The sequence below is a fragment of the Salmo salar genome, chromosome 24 (assembly GCF_965601325.2).
Source record: "Salmo salar chromosome 24, fSalSal1, whole genome shotgun sequence".
NCBI lineage: Eukaryota > Metazoa > Chordata > Actinopteri > Salmoniformes > Salmonidae > Salmo > Salmo salar.
In genome coordinates, this window is record NC_138314.1 from 15,270,980 (window position 1) to 15,295,438 (window position 24,459).

A 24,459-nucleotide genomic window follows, 5' to 3' on the forward strand; every position below is an offset into this window, starting at 1 on the left:
GATCAGTGGGACATAGAGAAGAGAGAGAACGCCACTTAATGGCGCCTACTTTAAATACATCACATTGACTACTATGTTGAGAATAAGAGTGATTACATACAGCCTAGGCTACTGCCATACAACCCCACATATCACCTGAAATCAGTCAAAGCACATGAACATGTATTAAGGGTTAAGTACCTATAAGCCTAATGGTTTTAATATTGAACTTGACCTACACAGTTTAAAAATGAAAATTGGAACTCTCACTTTAAGTAGGCCTATCCCTTGTGTATGCACAGTGGGTCTAGTTATCTATCAGCCCTATGCATGTGAATTGGGGGTTGCATTGTTTTCAAGATTCACCCCCCTATTCTATTCACCTATTCAGAGAGTGAGCAGTCAGCGCGAACAAAGCTGTGGCAGATCGTGCGCTGATTGGTTACCGGCTACGGTGCCAGAGGTCCACTACAACAGATGGGGTTCTCCTCTCGTCGCGCAGACGCCACGCATGCAAGCCCCGGTGCGTGCATGCACCGATTGTTTCCTATGCCCGAATAGGGCGAACCGAGCAGGGAACGAGCAGACTGAGCGACGCACGGTTTACGGTTAACGAGTATCCCACCCGAAACCCAGCGTGGCAGAGAAGAACCAAGCCCAGTTAATCGTTCATAAACATTAACAACTAAAGCCCGAAGAGGTCCTGAAAATCACCAGACTATCTAGCAACTCTGTCCGTAAGTAGGCTATATGTTAAAGCGACATTAGTCTGCCATGCCTGTAACGATCGATAAACTCACAAGGCAAACACTTTGTTATTTGTATTTGCATAGATATTGGCTATAGTTTCGCCAGTTAGAGCAATTGTGACTAGAAAAATAATGCGTGTGAGACTAATTTAGATCCATAAACAAAGAGTTTAGAAGTAATCGGAGATAAACGTTATTGCATCGATAATGCAATGCTATTAGCCCTCAACTAACAGCAATTAGTACCAAATGATACTTTTGCAGGGAAACAAATTCACGTTTTTCCAGTTTTTATTATGTTATTGCACAGAAATGAAACCGATTAGAAGCCATATCTGGGCTCTGCCTATACAGTTTAGTAGGCTAGTCTATAAAACATTATGTGTCTGTCTGGACAGATTACATAACATCAGTATCAGATAGGCTACTTAAGATTCTTCTCACACAAACTCTCACACACACACACACACACACACACACATATACACACATATATATATACACACTGGCCAGTGGTAGTGCCCAGAGACTGATCCTCTCAGATGTGGATGTCCAAGCATGTGGTCATATTTTCCACATTAAGTTGTGAGGGAATTCATAATATTGGCCTGTACCTTAAATGATTAATATACTATTATGCTTCCTAAGGTCATATGCAATTTCACAATAATGGTGTGATTCTGAAGAAGGCCGAAACATCAATCTTTTAAAGTTGTGTAATAAAACAAAGTGTTTTATGGTGAGTGTTGCACCTTTTCCTGTCTAATGACACCATAATGGTGTGAGCCAGATTGAAGGGGCATCTTGTCTATTTACAAACCCACACACACACACACACACACAAAAGCTTTGGCACTGTGTGATAGAGTTGGTTGTTAGACATCAGATGTTTTTAGGGTTGCTATGGCAATTTGAACAATAGTGGGCGAGCAAAGTTGGGGTTGAGAGGGAGGAATTCAGGAAGAGTACGGAACTGGAGGTTTGGACCAGCATTCATCCCTTCAGCTAAAGCAGTTCAGGACAGAGGCACGGGGCAAGAGATCAAAACACAAGTGTGTGTGTGTGTGTGTGTGTGTGTGTGTGTGTGTGTGTGTGTGTGTGTGTGAGAGAGAGAGAGAGAAGTCAGGAAATTGAGGTCAGGAGTTTTAATGGCAGTGGATTAGTGCCAGTCTGTGGGAGGTGGAGGGAGGGGGGGGTGGAGTCAGAGAGAGAATGGTAAAAGGGATGGAGGAAAACAAGTTAGATAAAGAGGAAACAACAGCACTAATGAGAATATATATTTTACAACAAGGAAGCAATAGACCAGGAGTTCAGCGCAAGAGAGCGAGAGATAGGATAGAGGGAGGGGGAAGAGAAGAGGCAGTAGAAAGTAGTCTAAAACTCTTCTGCTTTGCCAATATTTATACCTGCTTTCCATGCCAATAAAGCTTATTTCCTTCAGAAAGTATTCATACCCCTTTACCTATTCCACATTTTGTTGTGTTACAGCCTGAATTCAAAATGGGTAAAAAAAAAAAGTTTATCTACACACAATACCTCATAATGACAAAGTGAAAACATGTTTTTAGAATGTTTTTATGACGTGCACCCCATAAAAAAAGACCGGTAGAGATTTTGTTTGTCTGTTATGTTGAGCGGAATCACCTGGTTCATTCATTTGTGACCGTTGTATTATGTTTATGAAGGCTGCTGCTGAAGACGTATGCTTTGAAGCCTGCTTAATTACCTGCTGCACCCCAGGCTGGAATGTCATTTAGATTAACGGAACGTGAGCACTCGGAGCCACAGAATTTATACAGTGCCTTGAGAAAGTATTCATACCCCTTGACTTATTCCACATTTTGTTGTGTTACAGACTGAATTCAAAATTGATTAAATATATATATTTTCAAACATCTACACACAATACCCCATAATGACAAAGTGAAAACATGTTATTAGACATTTTAGCAAATGTATTGAAAATGAAATACAGAAATATCTAATTTACGTAAGTACTCACACCCCTGAGTCAATACTTTGTAGAAGTACCCTTGGCAGCAATTACAGCTGTGAGTCATTCTGGGCAAGTCTCTTAGAGCTTTCCACACCTGGATTCAATCTCTGTCAAATTGGTTGTTGATCATTGCTAAACAACCGTTTTCAGGGATTTACAAGTAGATTTATGTCAAAACTGTGACTTGGCCACTCAGGAACAGTCACTGTCTTATTGGTAAGCAACTCCAGTGTAGAATTGGCCTTGGGTTTTAGGTTATTGTCCTGCTGAAAGGTGAATTAATCTCCCAGTGTCTGGTGGAAAGCAAACTCCCCATTCCTTAACGTTTGTTTGTTTTGTTCGTAGAACCTACCAGCATTTCCCCCTTGCTCTTGTCTTGTCTTAGTTCCTGTTTTCTAGTTTTTCCCGGCTTTGATCCCTCTGCCTGACCTGAGCCTGCCTGCCGTCCTGTACCTTTGCCCCACTACTCTGGATTACTGACCTCTGCCTGACCTGACCCTGTGCCTGCCTGTTGTTGTAATAAACATTGTTACTTCAACACGTTCTGCATCTGGGACTTACCTTGAACTGGCCATGACTGACCCAGCAGACTAGGACCAGCTCCGCTATGCCATCTCTTCCCAAGGAGCCACCATTGGTAGGCACGAGGAGTTGCTTCGCGCTCTGATGGAGTGGTTCCAGGCCGTGGCGAACGTCACGGTCAAGCATTGGGCACATTGCGGGAGCAATTCCGTGGGTTGTCTACTAGGCAGCCTACCACGACGGTAACCTCCCAGCCCCTCAGTAACCCGGCTGGTAGTAGCGCCATCACCCCGGTTTCCCAGGAACCCCGCTTACCTCTGCCGGAGCGCTTCGATGGAGAGTTAGGAACCTGTCGGGTGTTTCTTGCTCAGTGTTCCCTCGTCATGGAGCTGCAGGCTTCCTCCTTCCCCTCGGACCACTCTTAAGATAGCGTACCTCATCATGCTGATGTCCGGGAGGGCTCTCGCCTGGGCTATGGCCATTTGGGAACAACAGTCAACCGAATGCTTCAGTCTGGAGGGATTCGTGGCGGAGATTAAAAAAGTTTGAGGCTCTGGTGTCCGGGAGAGAGGCTGCCCGGAGATTACTCCAGCTTCGGCAGGACTCCCTCAGCGTGGCAGACTATGCGGTGGATTTCCGCACCCTAGCAGCGGAGGGTGCCTGGAACCCGGAAGCGCTGTTTCGACACGTTCCTGCACGGATTATCGGTGGAAGTAAAGGACGAGCTTGCAGCCCGGGAACTACAGACGGATCTCAACTCACTCGTCACTTTAACCATCCGGATCGATGGTCGGCTACGGAGACGTAGGAGGGAGAAGAGGTCTGATTGCGGTCCTAATCGCTCACTCAGGGATCCCACCTTGCATCTGATGAACTCCGGAAGTCCCCGGCGTCTACGTCCCCGAGAGGGTCCGAGCTTACCCGAGTTCCACCAAGAGCTTCCGAAGACTGCCGATTCACCTCTTCCCAAGCCGATGCAGCTCGGCAGGGCTAGGCTGTCTCCAGCCGAACGCGTACGCAGACATGACAACGAGTTGTCTGTATTGCGGTACTGCCGGTCATTTTGTATCTACCTGTCCCTTCAAGAGACCTAGCTCATTCGTTGGAGTGAGTACTCTGGTGGTTCTTAAAGATAATTTTTCTTCTCCTCTTACTTGCCCACCTCTCCACGCAACCCTGCTGTGGGGCGACCAGTCCAAGTCTCTCCAGATACTCATCGACTCTAGGGCCGATGTGAGGTTTATGGACGTTACCCTGGCGTCCGAGCTGGGCATCCCCACTCAACCCCTCTCCATTCCCATGGATGTTAGAGTGCTGGACGGGCGCTCTGTAGGCCCGGGTCACCCACCATACCACACCCATCAACCTACGATTGTCGGAACCACAGTGAGACGATCCAATTCCTGCTAGTTGAGTCTCCGCATGTTCCTGTCGTATTGGGATTCTCTTGGCTCCAGCGACACAATCCCTCTATTGACTGGGCTACTGGTGCCATCGTGGGCTGGAGCCCGTCCTGCCACACTCATTGCCTGAAATCAGCTCTGCCTACCCTGGGACGTCTTCCTGGGGGCTTGGAAATTGTGCTGATCCTCTCCGCCAGCTCTGCTGAGTACCAGGACCTCCGCAGCACCGACCAGTATCCAAGAAGGTCAAGCCAGATGCGCTGGCACGCCGCTATAGACCCGCAGCTACACCCACTGAAGCCAAGACCCCCCCGCTCCAAGATCATTAACGCCTCTGCTGTTCGTCCTCAGTTGCCCCGTACCCTCTGTATACTTCCTACCTTTCCTGTGTCTAGAATTAAACCATGTCTCACAGCCCTTTGTCTTCTGTTTCCAGGCCCACCCCTCTTCCCCTGTCTCATCGACGGCCAACCGTCATACAGGGTGAGACGTCTCCTGAAGGTTCGACCTCGGGGCAGGGGATTCCAGTACCTGGTTGACTGGGAGGGTTTTGGCCCGGAGGAGAGGTGCTGGGTCTCCGCTAGGTACATCCTGGACCCAGGCCTCATCTCTGAATTCCAACGCCGGCACCCCGCTCAACCAGGTATGCGCCCAGGTAGGACGCCTTGTGGCGTCCCTTTAGCGGGGGGGGGGGGGGGGGTACTGTCACGCCCTGATCTGTTTCACCTGTCTTTGTGCTTGTCTCTACCCCCCTCCAGGTGTCGCCCATCTTCCCCGTTATCCCCTGTGTATTTATACTTGTGTTCTCTGTTTGTCTGTTGCCAGCATTTTCTCTCTTGCTCCTGTCTTGTCTTAGTTCCTGTTTTCTAGTTTTTCCCGGCTTTGACCCCTCTGCCTGACCTGGCCTGCCTGCTATCCTGTACCTTTGCCCCACTACTCTGGATCACCGACCTCTGCCTGACCTGACCTTGTGCCTGCCTGCTGTCCTGTGCCTTTGCGTCTGTTGTAATAAACATTGTTACTTCGACACAGTCTGCATCTGGGTCTTACCTTGAAACGTGATAGATACACCATCCAAAGTGTAATTTATAACTTCACCATGCGCAAAGGGATATTCAGTGCCCTTCTTTGCAAGGCATTGGAAAACCTCCCTGGTCTTTTTGGTGGAATTTGTCTTTGAAATTCACTGCTCAACTGAGGGGCTTTCAGATAATTTTATGTGTGGTGTACAGAGATAAGGTAGTCATTCCAAAATTTGAAACACTATTATTGCACACAGAGTGAGTGCACATTTTTAATCCTTAACCTTTCTGGCGCAGGTGTTCCGCTAGCGACCCACCTCGACAACATCCGGTGAAATTGCAGAGCTCCAAATTCAAAATACCAAAATAGTCATAATAAACATTCATAAAAAATACAAGTGTTATACATCGGTTTAAAAATTAACTTCTTGTTAATCCAGCCGCTTTGTCAGATTTCAAAAAGGCTTTACGGCGAAAGCATACCATGCGATTATCTGAGGACAGCGCCCCGCTTACAAAAGCATACAAACGTTTTACAACCAAGTAAAGGAATTACAAAAGTCAGAAATAGTGATAAAATTAATCACTTACATTTGAAGATCTTCATATGGTTGCAGTCACAAGAGTCCCAGCTACACAATAAATGTTTGTTTTGTTCGATAAAGTCCCTCTTTATATCCCAAAAACTCAGTTTTTGTTGGCGAGTTTTGTTCAGTAATCCACTGGCTCAAAGGCGGTCAAAACATGCAAACAAGGCCTCCAAGGTGGCACAGTGGTCTAAGGCACTGCATCGCAATGCTAGCTGTGTCACCAGATATTCTGGGTTCGAGCCCAGGCTCTGTTGCAGCCGGCCGCGACCGGGAGGTCCATTGGACAACGCGCACTTGGCCCAGCGTCGTCCGGGTTAGGGAGGGTTTGGCTGGCATCGCGCACTAGCGACTCCTGTGGCGGGCCGGGCGCAGTGCACGCTGACCAGGTCGCCAGGTGTACAGTGTTTCCTCCGACACATTGGTGCGGCTGGCTTCCGGGTTGGATGTGCGTTGTGTCAAGAAGCATTGCAGCTAGGTTGGGTTGTGTTTCGGGGACGCATGGCTCTCGACCTTCACCTCTCCCGAGTCCGTACGGGAGTTGCAGCGATGAGACAAGACTGTAACTAATTGGATACCCCGAAATTGGGGAGAAAAAAAGGGGTAAAAACCAAAAACATGCAGACGAATAGATCCTAATAGTACCGGTAAAGTTCGTCGAAACATGTCAAATGATGGATGTTTATAATTAATCGTCAGGTTGTCAATTGTCTAAATAATCGATAATATTTCAATCGGACAATAGCATATTCAATAGAAAGGAAAAACAACTTCATTTTTCAGAAAACAAGCCTGAAACAATGTCTAAAGATTATTGTCATCTAGTGGAGGCCATAGGAACTACAATCTGGGTCCTAACCCATTAGGCATTCAATTGAAAATACCCACATCAAAAAAATCCCACTTCCTGGATGGATTTTCCTCAGGTTTTCACCTGCCATATCAGTTCTGTTATACTCACATACATTATTTTAGCTTCTGGGCCTGAGTAACAGGCAGTTTACTTTGGGTACACTTCTCATCCAGACGTCAAAATACTGCCCCCAAGCCATAAATGTTTTAACTTATTAAGGCTTGCCATAACAAAGGGGTTGAATACTTATTGACTCAAGACATTTCAGCTTTTTATTTCTAATTCATTTGTAAAATATAATTCCACTTTGACATTATGTGGTATTGTGTGTAGATCAGCAACACAACATCTACATTTAATACATTTTAAATTCAGGCTGTAACATAACAAAATGTGGAAAAAGTCAAGGGGTGTGAATACTTTCTGAAGGCACTATAATTGTCCGGAAAGAGGGAGGAAGAGAGAGCAATGCTTAGACTAGTGAGAGACAGGCTTGGCTGCTGTGGTTGGTAAGGGGTGGAGGAGGAGAGGTATACTGACTTGGCTGCTGTGGTTGTTAAAGGGTGGAGGAGAGAGAGAGACAGGCTTGGCTGCTGTGGTTGTTGTAGAGAAGGATTCAAGAGAATGCGGAGGGAGGGGAAGACCCGGGGACTATTTTTGGAGCCCCATCCAGATAGAACAGAGCACATTATCCCAAAATCCATCATCCCAGCTGGAATGCAGAATAGAACACAGTAACAGAACACAGAGCCATGGGCTGAGCTAGCCTGGGTCAATGTTGGGTCAATTTGTCTGTTTTTTGATACGGACGGTCGTTTCCCCCCAAAACAACAGGCATGGTACATTTTCTGCAAGCAGCAGAAAGACTCAATTGAGACAGATCATAAGTAGTGTGCCAGTGTAGACACATCATTATTCATCTCTGGTGGACAGATGTACGTAACATAAAGTAGCTTATGCAGTTACGCAAGATTTTAGATCTAGGTTTCATTATTGATGTAGAACTGCCAGGCTAGACCAGGGGTTCCCACATGCCCAGTCTTAAACTCCAAAGCCTTTTAGAGGTTTCTTGGGCCACAGTCCAGTCTTAAACAACATACCAGTAGTGGGTCCTATATTCCTAGGACCTTTGGCTTGAACCAACATACTTCCGCCCTCAAGGACTGAGCCACAGCCACCCATCCCTGGTCTTGGTATTAAATGCCCAGTGCAGTCAAAAATGTGCCTTCAGAAAGTATTCACACCCCTTGACTTGATATTGAGATAAAAGTAGCAGCATTGGACCTTTAAAGGCTAATGTCTCCTATTGTGTTGTTCGGTGGTGCCTGACAGGGCCTAATGTAGGTGCTGAAATATTGATAATGCTGCATGGTGTGTGGGTTGATTGGTATTACATTTTTCATATGGTCACGATCATTTAATGTGTTTATGGTTGTGAGGCATTGGCTGGACACCTGAGGTAGACTGTGGGTGTGGTTGTTGTCTGTTGCTTCATACCGCTCAATACCTCTCGGTCTGTATACGGGGGTACGTGTGAGCCTTTCAGAGAGAAGCTGTGTGTGTGTGTGTGTGTGTGTGTGTGTGTGTGTGTGTGTGTGTGTGTGTGTGTGTGTGTGTGTGTGTGTGTGTGTGTGTGTGTGTGTGTGTGTGTGTGTGTGTGTGCGAGCGAGCGATATATTTTTATGTCTGTAGTTTGAATTGAGGAAGTATCTCTCATGTCAGAGCGGCAGCGTCAGTTTCCGCCGTGACTGAGGCTCTGAAGGAGGAAGAGATTAGCGGATGGGGAGCGCTTCCTTTTAACCAGCCCCTTCAACCGCCACTCTCTGGTGCTCTCTCCATCGCCTCTCCCCTCTCCCTTACAAACACACTGAAGCCTTAGACTGAGGCCCTGGGTCATCTACCCTGGGTACACAGCCACTGAGACAGACTCTGAAGAGCCACGCTTGGTGCTGAACTCTCTCTCTCTCCTCCACAGAAAGGACACAGTAGCTTCATTGGGTCCAGCCGGGCCGTCTTCAGGTAAACTCCTCTGACTGGACCCTGAGGACTAACTTATTGTGTGTTTGTGCAGCTAGCGGATCTCTCTCTCTTTCCTGGCCTACCAGGATCATACAGATCTTAGCACGGTAAGCCACACAGCGGCCTTCTACACACGCACACAAACACGCACTATTTCAGCAATGAAATAGTGAGGTAGCCTGCCACAGTAGTTGTAGCAAGATACACTGGGTAGCATAATAGTGTGTTAGAGTGTATGTGCTAATGGCAGGGATTTAAGAGGTCTTTCAAGGAGGAGGAATTTAGCTTGCTGGTACCTGGGACAAGGCTGAGACACTGTGTGCAACTGAAATGATTCATGCACCTGTTCTTGTCCATCTGGATGCTTCTGTGCTGCCCCCTAACACACACTTACCATTTCAGCTGGGCAGGAAGGAAACATGTGAGGTTGCTGGCAGCATTCCATGTTAAATTAAAGTCCAACATCTGTTTGTGTGCGTGTGTGATGGTCACCATGGAAGCTTCCGATCGTGTGATAGTGGTTTTCTGTGTGTGGTTTGTTTTAGACAGATGGAAAAGAGGAAGAGAGAGATTGTGTAGAGATTGTGTCCTCCATCTCACACTGACAGAGACTTGTGTCACAGAGACAGTTTGTCGAGTCACACCAGGAAGGACCCATAAAAACTCACAGACCCATATCACATGGGTCTGAGCTGTCATAGCAGAGAGAACAACATTAACCCTGCATACAAACTGGCTGGCTAAAAGATGCATCTAACTAGCTACAGAAGAAGTCGGAAGTTTACATACTCCTTAGCCAAGTACATTTAAACTCAGTTTTTCACAATTCCTGACATTTAATCCTAGTAAAAATTCCCAGTCTTAGGTCAGTTAGGATCACCACTTTATTTTAAGAATGTGAAATGTCAGGATAATAGTAGAGAGAACAATTTATTTCAGCTTTTATTTATTTCATCACATTGCCAGTGGGTTAGAAGTTTACATACACTCAATTAGTATTTAGTAGCATTGCCTTTAAATTGTTTAACTTGGGTCAAATGTTTCGAGTAGCCTTCCACAAGCTTCCCACAATAAGTTGGGGGAATTTTGGCCCATTCCTCCTGACAGAGCTGGTGTAACTGAGTCAGGTTTGTCGGCCTCCTTGCTCGCACACGCTTTTTCAGTTCTGCCCACACATTTTCTATAGGATTGAGGTCAGGGCTTTGTGATGGCCACTCCAATACCTTGACTTTGTTGTCCTTAAGCCATTTTGCCACAACTTTGGAAGTATGCTTGGGGTCATTGTCCATTTGGAAGACCCATTTGCGACCAAGCTTTAACTTCAGTGTGTATCTATTGTTCTTCAGCATCTATCCACATTAATGTTTAAAAGCATCTGATCACAATTTCTGTCTTTCTCTCTCACGCTCTCTCTCTCTAGCTCCTCTCATGCTGACTGAGAATGGATAACATGCAGGATGGGGTTCAGATTGGAGACAACAAGTTCATCAGCAAGTATGCCATACATACACACACACACACACACACACACACACACACACACACACACACACACACACACACACACACACACAGTGTGTTCAGACGTGTGTAGTAATATCAAAAAGTATAATATTAAAATGTGTGTAAAGTAATAAATTGTTGTGAAGAATGTTGTGTTTCTGTCTTCAGGGCAACAGTCCTGTCCCATCTCAAAACCTACAACCTCTATTATGAAGGACATAACCTGCAGTTGAGACACAGAGAGGTGTGTTTGTGTTGGTGCAAGTGAATGAGAGTAAGAGTGAGAATTGTCTGATAGCTGCACCCTCCTATTTCACCTCTTCATTGCATTTATAGTCTTTCTCTTCCTTATTTTCTTTCTCTCTCTCATCTATCCTCTCTCATTACTTTGCTCTATAATTTACCCCAAACTGACTGTTCAATAATTCACCCTGCCCCGAAGGGGTAATAACTGTGTGTGTGTGTGTGTGTGTGTGTGTGTGTGTGTGTGTGTGTGTGTGTGTGTGTGTGTGTGTGTGTGTGTGTGTGTGTGTGTGTGTGTGTGTGTGTGTGTGTGTGTGTGTGTGTGTGTGTGTGTGTGTGTGTGTGTGTGTTTATTGATTATGGTAACTCTGTCTCTACAGGAGGAAGGGGAGCTGATCGTGGAGGGTTTGCTGAATATCTCCTGGGGCCTGCGTCGACCTATCAGATTGCAGATGCAGGACGATCACGAGCGAATCAGACCTCCTCCCTCGTCTACATCCTGGCACTCCGGCTGTGCCCTGGATAATCAGAGGTAGGGAGTGATGCTCTGGTTACCATACCAAGGCAACATATAGAAACGTACTACATACTGTATGTATAAAAGGTCTATGTTTTTACCAAGGGTGTATCTTTTTGTTATTACAGTATGTCCTGATACCATGGCCATATTGATATCTCTTTATTATAACCAGGGTGGGTTACGGCAACCTAAATATAGGGTTTTTAGTTTACTTTGACCACACATATTGTCTCCTGTCAGTAGTGCTGAGAGATGAACCAACCTTTCTGTTATTTGAATTCTGTGATCTCAATGTGCACATTGCAGTTTCTCTAGAGATAAATCAGATCCAGCCTGAACTGTGCGATGTAGTAGGGAGTTGTAGTTTCCAACAGACCAAAATTCTGAGTAGTTCAGCACAGATAACCTGCTAATTAACTAGAATGACCATAATCCATTGCGTGCCTCAGGTCTGTTTCTTTTATGCCTGCTACTGTACATAAGAGACAGAAGAATGCACAATCAAGAGGGATAGAGAGCAGTTGTTCGCGAGGTATCTCTACCTGAAAATCGAAGTGATCTAAGTGATTGGTAGTTGGTATTAAAAGTATACCTTATTTACTTTGAAGAACTAGTAAAATAGGGATTTTGTCAGACAGGATAGGCGGCAGCTCTATAGTCATAATAATAAAGTCATTATATAAAACTAATGTAATATACACAACAACTTGCTACAAGCACTTCGCTACACCCGCAATCGCATCTGCTAAACACACAAATAAAATTTGATTTGAACTGAAATATTTTATTAAAGTCATGTGAATAAATGCTGGATAAGTGGCCGGCACTAATGATTACATAGAGACCATATTTCACTGTTCCTCTACCTGTCTCATTTACACTTTGATGTAGAACAACTTTGAAGAGAAGATAATGTGTCATAAATAATGTCAAGCTATTAAATATGGGAATATTCATGTTTTCTCTATGTCAATAGCAATGAAGGTACCCAGCAGACCCTGCCCAACATAGAAGTGACAGAGCACGAGAGCCAATCAGAGGACAGTATTGTGAAGGCGGATGAGGAAGAAGGTGGGTCTTATAGAAGACTAGTCTGAAAACCTTCAGCATGTTATTATGGATAACTCAGTTATTTATCCTACATTAGATAGCCGTGTCTGTTCAACACAATCCATTTTTAGAACATTCTGTGACATTCTTAGGAACGTGATTGTCTGACTCCTCCCCTTTCTCCTATCTCTATGCTCTGGTTGGACAGAGGAATATGAGCGCTCCGCCCAGCTGCTGAGGACGAAGAGCGATGCCGGGTTTCTGAGGAAGGCCCAGCGCCGGTCGCCTAGCGACCAGAGGAGGATACGACGACACCGTTTCTCCATCAATGGACACTTCTACAATTACAAGGTACCCATGCACACACACACACACACACACACACCATAATACTGCAGCTACACACTACTACAACGACAACATAATACCACAAATAAACTCATTTTCTCTCTCTCTCTCTTTCTCTCTCTCTCTCTCTCTCTCTCTCTCTCTCTCTCTCTCTCTCTCATTCCTCTCCCCTTCTCATAATTGTGCTGCCCCCATCGCCCCTTCAGACTGCAATCTTCACTCCAGCGTATGGTTCAGTGACTAACGTGCGGATCAACAGTTGTATGACCACGCCCCAGGTGCTACGAGTGCTACTTAACAAGTTCAAGATTGAGAACAGCCCAGATGACTTTGCACTGTACCTTGTACACACCAGCGGGGGTGAGTGAGTGCGGTGTTGTGTTGTGTGGTTGTGTGTCTGCCACAGAGTGTGAAGCTGAATCACTTTCTCCCTTTCACAGGGTCCATGTGAGCAATGTCTGTGTTTATCCTAGAGTAGACTATGCATTATTAACTGTGTGTGTGTGTTTGTGTGCGCGTGCATGAGAGTGCTGTTGCTCTGTGGCAAAGCATGGCGATCTACTAGCATAACTTAAGCACACCCGTTGTAATGCAGTAAAGGTTTGACAATGTTTCTTCTTTCAGAGCGTGCGAAGCTGAAGCGCAGTGACTACCCCCTGGTGCTGCGTGTGCTTCAGGGTCCGTGTGAACAGGTCAGCAGAATCTTCCTGATGGAGCAGGACCTGGGAGAGGAAGTCACCTATGATGTAAGACTGCTAATGTATAACTGCCCAATCACCCCCTCTCCCCGCCCCCGCCTACATACCACTGTGTAACTGCTAAATCCTTCCCCACTTCTTAGTGCGCATAAACTTAATCACGTCCTCAGAATGGAATATTCTGTATGTCCCCTTGTCTATTACAAAAGGGCTCAGTTCAATATAACCTGCAGTGGGCTATTTATGCACTAGACTAGAATTTAAATAGACCTTTTACCATAACACAGTCCAGAGTCAAACCAAAACCATAATTTACTTAAGTTAAGCAGCTTAGGGGTCTGCAAGCCGAGCCAATTAGTTGTCCTCAACAATGACTTGCCACCGGCTTGACAGTGTGAAGTCAATGGCCATCAACTGAAATACGCTATTATGACTGTATGACATCCTTTATGTAATTGTTATTATTACAGTATTGTGATGTTGTAATAGTTGAGGGTTCAGGCCAAGTCTGTGTTTGTAATTGCATTTCTTCCTCCTCCTAACCAGGTGGCGCAGTATATTAAGTTTGAGATGCCAGTGCTGCAGAGTTTCATCACCAAGCTGAAGGAGGAAGAGGACCGGGAGGTGCAGAAACTCAGGAGCAGGTGAGGTGCAGGCAACATCTACCTACCTCCCCTGAATGGCTGTGTTTATGGTGTCATGTACTGTGTATTTATGTCTTATTCTCTTCCCTCTCTCTCTCTCTCTCTCTCTCTCTCACTTGCTCTCTCTCTATCTGTAGGTATACATTTCTGCGGTGTATCATTGAGAAGCAGCTGCGTTGTCTTCCTGAGGGGACTGCCTGTATGTGACCTGGTCTAGGGAGGGACCACCTGATCCTCCCAACCCCAGACGCTGTCCCATTACCCCAAACAGGGGTGGCCATGAACCACCCTGAGGACAGGCATCCATTCCGACCTCGCTTTAATCTCTTCCAAGACCTCTATAGGGACAGTGTACTAATTGTGTGAGCTGAGTTGTGTGTGGTACCTTCCTCAGTTGAGGTTGGGGTCATTATGAAACATGATGTCTGCTCCGTCCCTACCATGAACAAACGGTACACATTCTCCTTGCTGTCCCAATCCCTCTCTGACACACCTGCCTCTCTGTCGTGCTATCTGCGTATTAACTGTATCAATATCAGCAGTAATAATGGTTAATAATGAAGGTAAAAGGTTGGCATTTGTCTCTTGTGGCTCTGTATGGGGCATTGAGACTGTCCCATGTCCTATACCACTCAGATGCAAAATAACCTAAAGCACATCTAAATCTCTTTCTTCGTTTCTTAGTTCTACTGAGTTAGACAGAACTATATATATATCTCTCTTTCCCTCCATTGTTCTCTCTACCTCTCTCTCCTTGCATATTTGTATTTTCTATTTTTGACCAAAGCCCCATTTTGCCACCTGCAGATCACTGATTGTCTCCCTCTCCAAACCAGAACTTGCCTTAAGACTCAAGAGTGGCATCCCACGCCAGATGAGATTCTCACCCACCCAGTCGGTCGGTAGGGGGGTTGAATGACTCCTGTCCGGTGACAGTATGTGGTGTTGAAACATGCCTGTCACACAAGTGTGGTACAGTACTATTTCCATGATCAGCTCTACAGAGGCAGGAACTGTAATGTAACTTCATGACTTTTCTTGCCCCAGTTCATCTAAAACTGTCTCCTGACCAGTTGTAGTGGGGGACAAAAACATGTATTTCTGCTACCTGTCTGTTATTTTTTCTTACCTTTATTTAACTAGGCAAGTTAGTTAAGAACAAATTCTTATTTACAATGACGGCCTACCAGGGAACAGTGGGTTAACTGCCTTGTTCTGGGGTAGAATGACATATTTTTACCTTGTCAGCTCGGGGATTTGATCGAGCAACCTTTCAGTTACTGGCCCAATGCTCTAACCACTAGGCTACCTGCCGCCCCATAATCACATAGTATAGTGTAGTGTGATATGACCTGTGTGTCTGCTCTACTAGCCTACCTGGAGACTGAAGCACAAAACATAGAGAGGACCAGAGTTCCTTAAGATTGTGAATTATGTACATTTATTTTTTACCTTTATTTAACTAGGCAAGTCAGTTAAGAAAAAAATCGTATTTTCAATGATGGAGTGGGTTAACTGCCTTGTTCATGGGGAGAACGACAGATTTGTACCATGTCAGCTCGGGGATTTGAACTTGCAACCTTTCGGTTACTAGTCCAACACTCTAACCACTAGGCTACGCTGCCGCCCCACATGATGAATCAACTACAATAGCTCAAACGAGGGAATGTTTTGTATGTGTGTGTTAGGTTGTGTTTGTGTGTGTGTGCACACATTTCTGAAGCAGTACTTACTTTCCTGGTAGATATTGATCTGTGTGACTGTGTGCGTGTGTATGACTGTATACAGTACTTTGAGATGTGGTACAACAATTCTATTACACCTATATCTACCCTCAGCTTTTAAAAGGTTTCTGTATATTGTGTGTGAGCGAGCGTGTGTGTGTGTGCGCTTGTGTGCATGTATGTCTGTCCTTTCAATTTCTATGGCTCTTTCAAGACTGACACATTTATTTCATAATAAAATACTTTAGCTGTTTTAATGTTGCATTCTGACTTTCTGACTGAGCGCTCCTTTGGGGAAACTCTTCAAAGGCACATGCCACTATATAGAAATGTAGCTTTTTACAATAATGATTATTTGGTCTGTTATCTTGGTTGTATTATACTTGTTAAAACAAAGCTGTATGATATTACTCTGTATTATTGCTGTCTGCTTTGGTAGGCTAGGAGGCTTACAGTAACAGCAGGCTAAACACACACACACACACTCACACAGGTCGTTTTGAGTTTCTACTCCGTTGGTGGGTTAGGGGCTGAGACACACACACACACACACAGGTTATCTATGGCTAAGTGTACAGCTAAGTTTGCATGTATTTCTGTGTTGTTGGGGCAGGGGCTTACTGTAACTACAGTGTTAGCAGGGATGAGCATCATTGTTTATCCTGCTCAGCCAATGAGGAGGTCAGAGATAGATCCCCTCTCTACCTGGCTGAGACCATTTGGAGGTTGAAGAGACCCGTCCCACACACTCTCTCTCCCAGACAGTCACAGGAATCGCTGACGATCACACACACAAAGGAGAGAGCCAAAAGGACAACAGAACAAGCAACGGACATCCTCTGACCCATCTGTGATTTTCCTCAGCTCTTTGTCAACTTCTACAGGTAAGAGTTTCAACTCTCACTACTGCTTTTAGCTTTGCAGTCAAATGTACATTCAATTATCATTCTATCATTTCTAAAGATATTTAAGTCTGTGTTATTGATGATGTAGCATACTGTAACTGTTATCTGGGATTTGTAAAATACAAATACCAAGATGCATTAATGCAGGTACATCACGTGTGTCATTAGTGTTATTTTCCAATGTTTGACCCAGTTGTATTGTCACCTGTATAACTCATTCTATAGTGGTCAAATGTTAGTCTAAAGGGTTTTACGTAGATATTTACACCATGCCTAAACAGTTACCAAAATCTATGTAGAGCTGCCCAGATCAAGTTAGTAAACAATCAGAATTGGATCATTAAGAGGCTAAAGATAAACTATTAACATCCGTCCAAACTCATTCAAAGAGTGTGAAGTATGAGCAATATTTTAGATTAGAATTCTCTTTTTTTTTTAATGAACAAGGATTACATTTACAACTTTCTAGAACTCCGTTTTCTGAATGAACCAGGAGGGAGGTTCTAGAACTCCGTGTTCTGTATGAACCAGGAGGGAGGTTCTAGAACTCTCCGTTTTCTGAATGAACCAGGAGGGAAGTTATAGAACTCTCCGTTTTCTGAAATAATATCTACCAGTGGAGGCTGGTGGGTGGAGCTATAGGAGGATGGGGTCATTGTAATGGCTGCAGTGGGATTCATGGAATGGCGTTAAACATGTGGTTTCTATATGTTTGATGTGTTTGATACTGTTCCATTAATTCCATCCCAGCCATTACAATGAGCCCATCCTCCTATAGCCCTTCTCACCAGCCTCCGCTGATCTCTAATGTAGGTAATCTTGGAAACTGGAAAGCTACTGTATTGGATTATTCTACAGACAAAAGGCTAAGGGGTAAGGATAGCCTTGGAGCCAAGGACACAGATTACACTGTAATGCTGTGTGATGATGATGGGGAGAGAGGAGGACAGACAAACAATCTTAGGTAGGACAGATTAGTGGTAAAGAGGTCTGAGTAAGAGAGACAGAGGAGAGAGATGAGAGGTAGAGAAAGGAGAGAGATTATGGAGGTAAAAACCATATGACCATTATTGAGATGTAGTAACATGGTACTTGTGAAGTTAATCTGTTATGGCATTGGTCTAGTGGTCATCTCCTGACCAAGTAGAAAATGTATCTCTTGGGTTTTGAAACACAAAAAAGGGGATTGACAAGGTCTATTGTCAACTCGCATCAAAAAAGGTTTAAGAGAAAAAATGTTGACAGTAGAAACTCTCCCTTCAATCCCCTCGTTGTTTTTCATACTAGACTAGAACCAGAGTTCGTACCAACCTGAGTTTATATACTGACTTGTCAATCCACTGAAGACTTAAAAACTATGTTGAGTTGTTAGATCTTATCTATGCTATTGTGTGTTGACTTCTCACAGCTCATGTAACACTCTCCTGTCAAAGCTGGATTAGCAGCCGCAGCTCGCTCTGCCCTGCTCTTAATTTGTCTCTAGCGTAAAAATAACCTTTACTTAGCACATTCTCAAAGCCTGCAGTGACGAAAACATTAGTGCGTTAGTGTGTGTGTACGTTGTGTTCTACCATACTCAAGGTGTGTGTGTGTGTGTGTGTGTGTGTGTGTGTGTGTGTGTGTGTGTGTGTGTGTGTGTGTGTGTGTGTGTGTGTGTGTGTGTGTGTGTGTGTGTTATGTTCCACTGTACTAATCACTGGACAGACTGTCCAGACTTGCTGATGAATGCAGGCATTACATCACTGTGTGGGTCTTAAGGCTGGCAGCTGACACTAAACACAGATCTGGATCAGCTTTCCCTTGTCAATCAACCCAGTTAACCCACAGGTGGTTTAAATCCTAACTGACACTGGATTAGCTCGTAGGGTTATCCCACTTCATGCACACACAGTCATGATCATGTCTTGTTCTTGTCTTGATTATGACCCAGCGCTAGTGTGGAAATGTGGGATATTCTCATCAATCACAAACCGTTCATGATCTTGTTTTCACAGAGAATGAGGATGGTTGGCCAACGGAGACTTCTCCTCACTGTGGCAACCTGCCTGTTGCTCCTAGCAACCGTCTGCCCCACCTCAGAGGCTCGTCGTGGTGGGGGCTTCGGTCGTAGTGGGGGGTGGGGCGGTAGTAGCCGTGGAGGTGGAGGTTACCCTCGTCAAGGTGGAGGCACGGGATACCGACCAATGCCATCCTCGAGTGGACAGGCATACCGACCAATGCCTGCCCAGAGTGGAGGCTCCAGTGCCGGGAAGATGGCAGGGGCTGCTGCTGCTGGTGCCGTGGGGGGAGCAATGCTGGGTAGTGCGTTGAGTCGTCCTGGCTACGGAGGAGGATATGGGGGGTATGGAGGAGGCTATGGAGGTGGTTATGGAGGCTATGGAGGAGGCTATGGAGGAGGCTATGGGGGGTACCCCAGAGCTGGAGGGTATGGCCCCAGGCCTGGTGGCTATGAAGGTCCAGAGGGCTCTGGGGATATGGGTTACTACTATGGAGCATCCAGTGGGCCCATCTATAACAGCATCATCGTCATCATCGGGTCGCTAATGTCATTGGTGATGGGGCACTGGGTGGGAGTGATGTAGAGATGGCGTGAAGATTTGGATGGAGTCACGACTAAAGCTCTCCAGACCAAGACCATATGGGGCGGCAGGGTAGCCTAGTGGTTAGAGCGTTGGGTTGCAAGTTCGAATCCCCGAGCTGACAAGGTTCAAATCTGTTGTTTTGCCCCTGAACAAGGCAGTTAACCCACTGTTCCTAGGGTGTCATTGAAAATAAAAATGTGTTCTTATCTGACTTGCCTAGTTAAATAAAGGTAAAAATAAATATGTATATAAAGACTCTTGAGACCCTGACCAAGATCCCTGACCAAGGCATTGAGTTGCTGACTATGTTGACAATGAGATTACAGTTTGTGATTCCATCTGTTCTGACTCACAGGTGTAGTGGGGCAAATACACTTCCTGTATAGATAGATCCCTGATGCAGAAAGACTCTGATGTGTCAACTGCTTACACTTTTCTTTTCATGAGACATTACATAACATAAAATATCTGGTGTGTGATAGATTACCTTCCGGTCGAGCACTCACTACCTCCATAAAGCAGTAGTACATATTTACTTCTCTTTACCATGGTTGTTATCAACAGTTTAATATTGCCATGCTGCGGTAACAGTTTACTTGAAAGACTCATGCTATAACTCATGTTTCACTGATTTCAACCCTTGGTAGAATACTGGCAGCTTTTGGATGTGGATTTGTAAATGCTGTATATTGTATTATCCTATGAATTATATTTTGTGTCCATTACTTTTCTTACTTTATTGAATAGGATGTGATTTTGGGTGAGTGGAGTGTATAAACACCATTATGAACCAGGTGGTTCGAGCCCTGAATGCTGATTGGCTGAAAGCCGTGGTATATCATACCACAGGTATGACAAAAAAATACTGTTTACTGGTCTAATTACGTTGGTAACCAGTTTATAATAGCAATAAGTCACCTCAGGGTTTGTGGAATATGGCCAATATATCAAAGGGCTGTATCCAGGCACTCCAAAACTGCCCTTAGCCGTGGTATATTGGTTGTATACCGTACCCTTTTGTGCCTTCTTGCTTAAGTATTAAACACAATAACTAGTTCCATGTTCTGTATTGGTGTCATTTGATGAATCTGATGTAGTTTTCCTGTGGGGTTACTCCAATAAAAACATGGGAGACAGAGATGCATGTATCCATTCATGATATTGACCATAATCAGACTGTGTAAAAAGCATAACTATCATTAGATCATGAAATGAGAATGTGACAGTTGAGATAGTAGTAATATTTAGATTTTGAGGCCAGACAAAACATGTGAAGTCACTTCAGTACCTGTGCAACAATCACCAGTCAATTGAGCATAGTTCTAGTAGACAGATTGGAATCTAGAATGAAATCTGTTATTGGGAATTTGTGAATGGCTGTATATAGGCCATTCATTGAAGTGGATCTCAATTCAAATTAAGATTAGGAACCTGACTCACACAGTGGAGGTATTCATAGCTATGGTAAATGGTTTTAGTCTTAGCCCAGATCATTAGCCCAGATCATTAGCCCAGATCTTTGTAATGCTATTGTTTTGACACACATGTTGACATGCGCCAGGTATGTTGGTCAGCAGTCAATAATAAATAGGATGTCCTATGACCAAACAGCCGCACTGTGAGATCAATCCTATTACTGTGGGTCTCCTGGCTGTCAGGCTGTAATACAATCACTCCATCAGCAGGTGGAGACATGAGAGAACTGGAAGAATACTGGTTACCTGTTAAGTTAACCCCAAATGTCTGTTCCATTATGGAAATGATCCTCCTAACAAGTCTGTCTTACTCATGCAAGTATGTATGGTAGACCTACAAGTTGCTACTTCCTACTGCCCTAATTGAGCTAACTGGAGGAGCAGTATCTTGATATTTATTGACTTATTAATAATGATCATATAAAATAAATATAGAGAGAACCTTTCTCAAATGTATTTTCTCTCAGAACGAGAGAGCAAGATAAATAGCTTCTGCTTGACTTGTAGCCAGAATGTTCAGGCATCCTAATCTATGCAGATAAGGGCATTCACTATTTCCTCTCCCTTCTTTTCGAGTTTTCCCTCACTCCCCCTCTCCTTCTTTCTCTTCCTTTCACATTTAATAGTCACGCTTCATTTCAGGACCAAGTTCTAGGCTACCTAGCAACACCATGCACTGTGCAGGCTGTGGTTGTTATGGATACATCCCCATGGTCCATTACAAGAGATGAAGGCCTAGCAACAATAGTCATTCTGTTTCTATATTATGTCCAAGGCTACTGATTGATCAAACACAGTCAAACAAAAAGAGAAAATGATTTGACAATATATCCTACAGATAAAACTAATAACATTCCTGATTCTCTGAGGTCAGACTTTTAGTACCAAAATAGATATGTTTATCGTTGGAAAATATGTTAGAATTGTCCAAATATAGCCGCCTTCACACAGCATAAAATACGTTATAAAAGACGGCTTAAAAGAAACAAATCCCAAAGATAATTTTGTAAAGTAAAACCCAAGTGTGCTTTCACCATCTTTTAAACCACATGTGAAGGACTCTTTGGTTTGGAATGAGGCTGTGCAATGAAAGTGTTACATTTCTGAGCATTAATAGTTCTAACCCAGTTTATTAATAGAATCCAATTAACCTTTAAGTGGTGGTGGAAAAAGTACTAAATTGTCATACTTGAGTAAAAGTAAAGATACCTTAATAGAAAATGACAAGTAAAAGTGAGTCACCCAGTAAAATACAACTTGAGTAAAAGCCTAAAAGTATTTGGTTTTAAATATACTTAATTATCAAAAGTAAATGGAATTGCTAAAATGTACGTACGTATCAAAAGTAAAAATATAAACCATTTCAAATTCCTTATATTAAGCAAACCAGACGGCACAATTGTATTTTTTATTTTTTATTAACGGATAGCCAGGGGCACACTCCAACACTCAGACATAATTTACAAACAAAGTTGTGTTTAGTGAGTCCTTCAGATCAGAAGCAGTAGTGATGACCAGGGATGTTCTCTTGATAAGTGTGTGAATTGGACTTTTGGGTGCCAGGGAAAATGTATGGAGTAAAAAGTATATCATTTTCTTTAGGAATGTAGTGAAGTAAAAGTAAAATACAAATAGTAAAGTACAGATACCCCCCAAAAAACGACTTACACAAAACTATTTTAAAGTACTACTATAGTACTTTACACCACTGCCTTTAAGTTAGTTTCTCATTGCTGTAGGAATGAAGAGAACAGCCATGATATCTGAATGGTTTTCTGCTATCAGACCAACATCAAATGGAATATATGGGTTAAATATTACATTCAGAGAATATGAAAACACAATATCTGAGGTTAGATACACAATGATTTAATAAAGACAAGGAGGGACATTGGTAAAGTGTAGGTGAGCATTGTTCATAATGTTCTCACATATACAGTACCAGTCAAAAGTTTGGACACACCTACTCATTCAAGGGTTTTTCTTTATTTTTACAATTTTCTACATTGTAGAATAATAGTGAAGACATCAAAACTATTAAATAACACATATGGAATCATGTGGTAACCAAAAAAGTGTTTAAAAAAATTTAAACATTTTAGATTCTTCAAAGTAGCCACCCTTTGCCTTGATTACAGCTTTGCACACTCTTGGCATTCTCTTAACCAGCTTCACCTGGAATGCTTTTCCAACAGTCTTGAAGGAGTTCCCACGTATGCTGAGCACTTGTTGGCTGCTTTTCCTTCACTCTGCTGTCCAACTCATCCCAAACCATCTTAATTGGGTTGAGGTCGGGTGTTTGTGGAGGCCAGGTCATCTTGTGCAGCACTCCATCACTCTCCTTCTTGGTCAAATAGCCCTTACAAAGCCTGGAGGTGTGTTGGGTCATTCTCCTGTTGAAAAACAAATGATAGTCCAACTAAGCGCAAACCAGATGGGATGTTTAACGGAAAGGCACTGGAGCAACGAACCACCCTTGCTGTCTCTGCCTGGCCGGTTCCCCTCTCTCCACTGGGATTCTCTGCCTCTAACCCTATTACAGGGGCTGAGTCACTGGCTAACTGGTGCTCTTCCATGCTGTCCCTAGGAGGGGTGCGTCCCTTGAGTGGGTTGAGTCACTGACGTGATCTTCCTGTCCTGGTTGGCGCCCCCCCTTGGGTTGTGCCGTGGCGGAGATCTTCGTGGGCTATACTCGGCCTTGTCTCAGGATGGTAAGTTGGTGGTTGAAGATATCCCTCTAGTGGTGTGGGGGCTGTGCTTTGGCAAAGTGGGTGGGGTTATATCCTGCCTGTTTGGCCCTGTCCGGCAGTATCGTCAGACAGGGCCACAGTCTCTCGACCCCTCCTGTCTCAGCCTCCAGTATTTATGCTGCAGTAGTTTATGTGTCGGGGGGCTAGGGTCAGTCTGTTAAATCTGGAGTATTTCTCCTGTGTGAATTTAAGTATGCTCTCTTTCTCTCTTTCTTTCTCTCTCTCGGAGGACCATGCCTCAGGACTACCTGGCCTGATGAATCCTTGCTGTGCCCAGTCCACCTGGTCGTGCTGCTGCTCCAGTTTCAACGGTTCTGCCTGCGGCTATGGAACCCTGACCTGTTCACCGGACGTGCTACCTGTCCCAGACCTGCTGTTTTCAACTCTCTAGAGACAGCAGGAGTGGTAGAGATACTCTGAATGATCGGCTATGAAAAGCCAACTGACATTTACTCCTGAGGTGCTGACTTGTTGCACCCTCTACAACCACTGTGATTATTATTATTTGACCCTGCTGGTCATCTATGAAAATGTTAATATCTTGGCTATGTTCTGTTATAATCTCCACCCGGCACAGCCAGAAGAGGACTGGCCACCCCTCATAGCCTGTTTCCTCTCTAGGTTTCTTCCTAGGTTCTGGCCTTTCTAGGGAGTTTTTCCTAGCCACCGTGCTTCTACATCTGATTGCTTGCTGTTTGGGGTTTTAGGCTAGGTTTCTGTACAGCACTTTGTCACATCAGCTGATGTAAGAAGGGCTTTATAAATACATTTGATTGAAATTTGCTTGAAGGAAAGAAATTCAAAAAAATTACTTTTAACAAGGCACACCAGTTAATTGAAATGCATTCCAGGTGACTACCTCATGAAGCTGATTGAGAGAATGCCAA

General features: G+C 44.3%; 1 protein-coding gene across 5 annotated transcripts; it reads left to right on the forward strand.

Moving 5' to 3' along the window:
• Positions 1-414: 414 nt before the first annotated feature.
• On the forward strand, positions 415-16,117 carry rasf2 (Ras association domain-containing protein 2). Of its 5 annotated transcripts, XM_045706585.2 has the most exons (12): positions 417-716; positions 5,086-5,292; positions 9,087-9,237; positions 10,551-10,624; positions 10,802-10,877; positions 11,257-11,408; positions 12,373-12,467; positions 12,655-12,797; positions 13,001-13,154; positions 13,419-13,540; positions 14,039-14,136; positions 14,274-16,117. In XM_045706585.2, exons 4-12 carry the CDS (start codon positions 10,572-10,574, stop codon positions 14,341-14,343), a joined length of 963 nt encoding a protein of 320 aa, XP_045562541.1. In that variant the 5' UTR covers positions 417-716; positions 5,086-5,292; positions 9,087-9,237; positions 10,551-10,571; the 3' UTR covers positions 14,344-16,117.
• Positions 16,118-24,459: the final 8,342 nt, after the last annotated feature.

Coding starts and splice junctions, on each gene's coding strand:
- rasf2 (XM_014170618.3), top strand. CDS start 10,572: ATGGATAACATGCAGGATGGGGTTCAGATTGGAGACAACAAGTTCATC. Junction 10,625..10,801: donor GACAACAAGTTCATCAGCAA/GTATGCCATACA, acceptor TTCTGTCTTCAG/GGCAACAGTCCTGTCCCATC. Junction 10,878..11,256: donor TGCAGTTGAGACACAGAGAG/GTGTGTTTGTGT, acceptor CTGTCTCTACAG/GAGGAAGGGGAGCTGATCGT.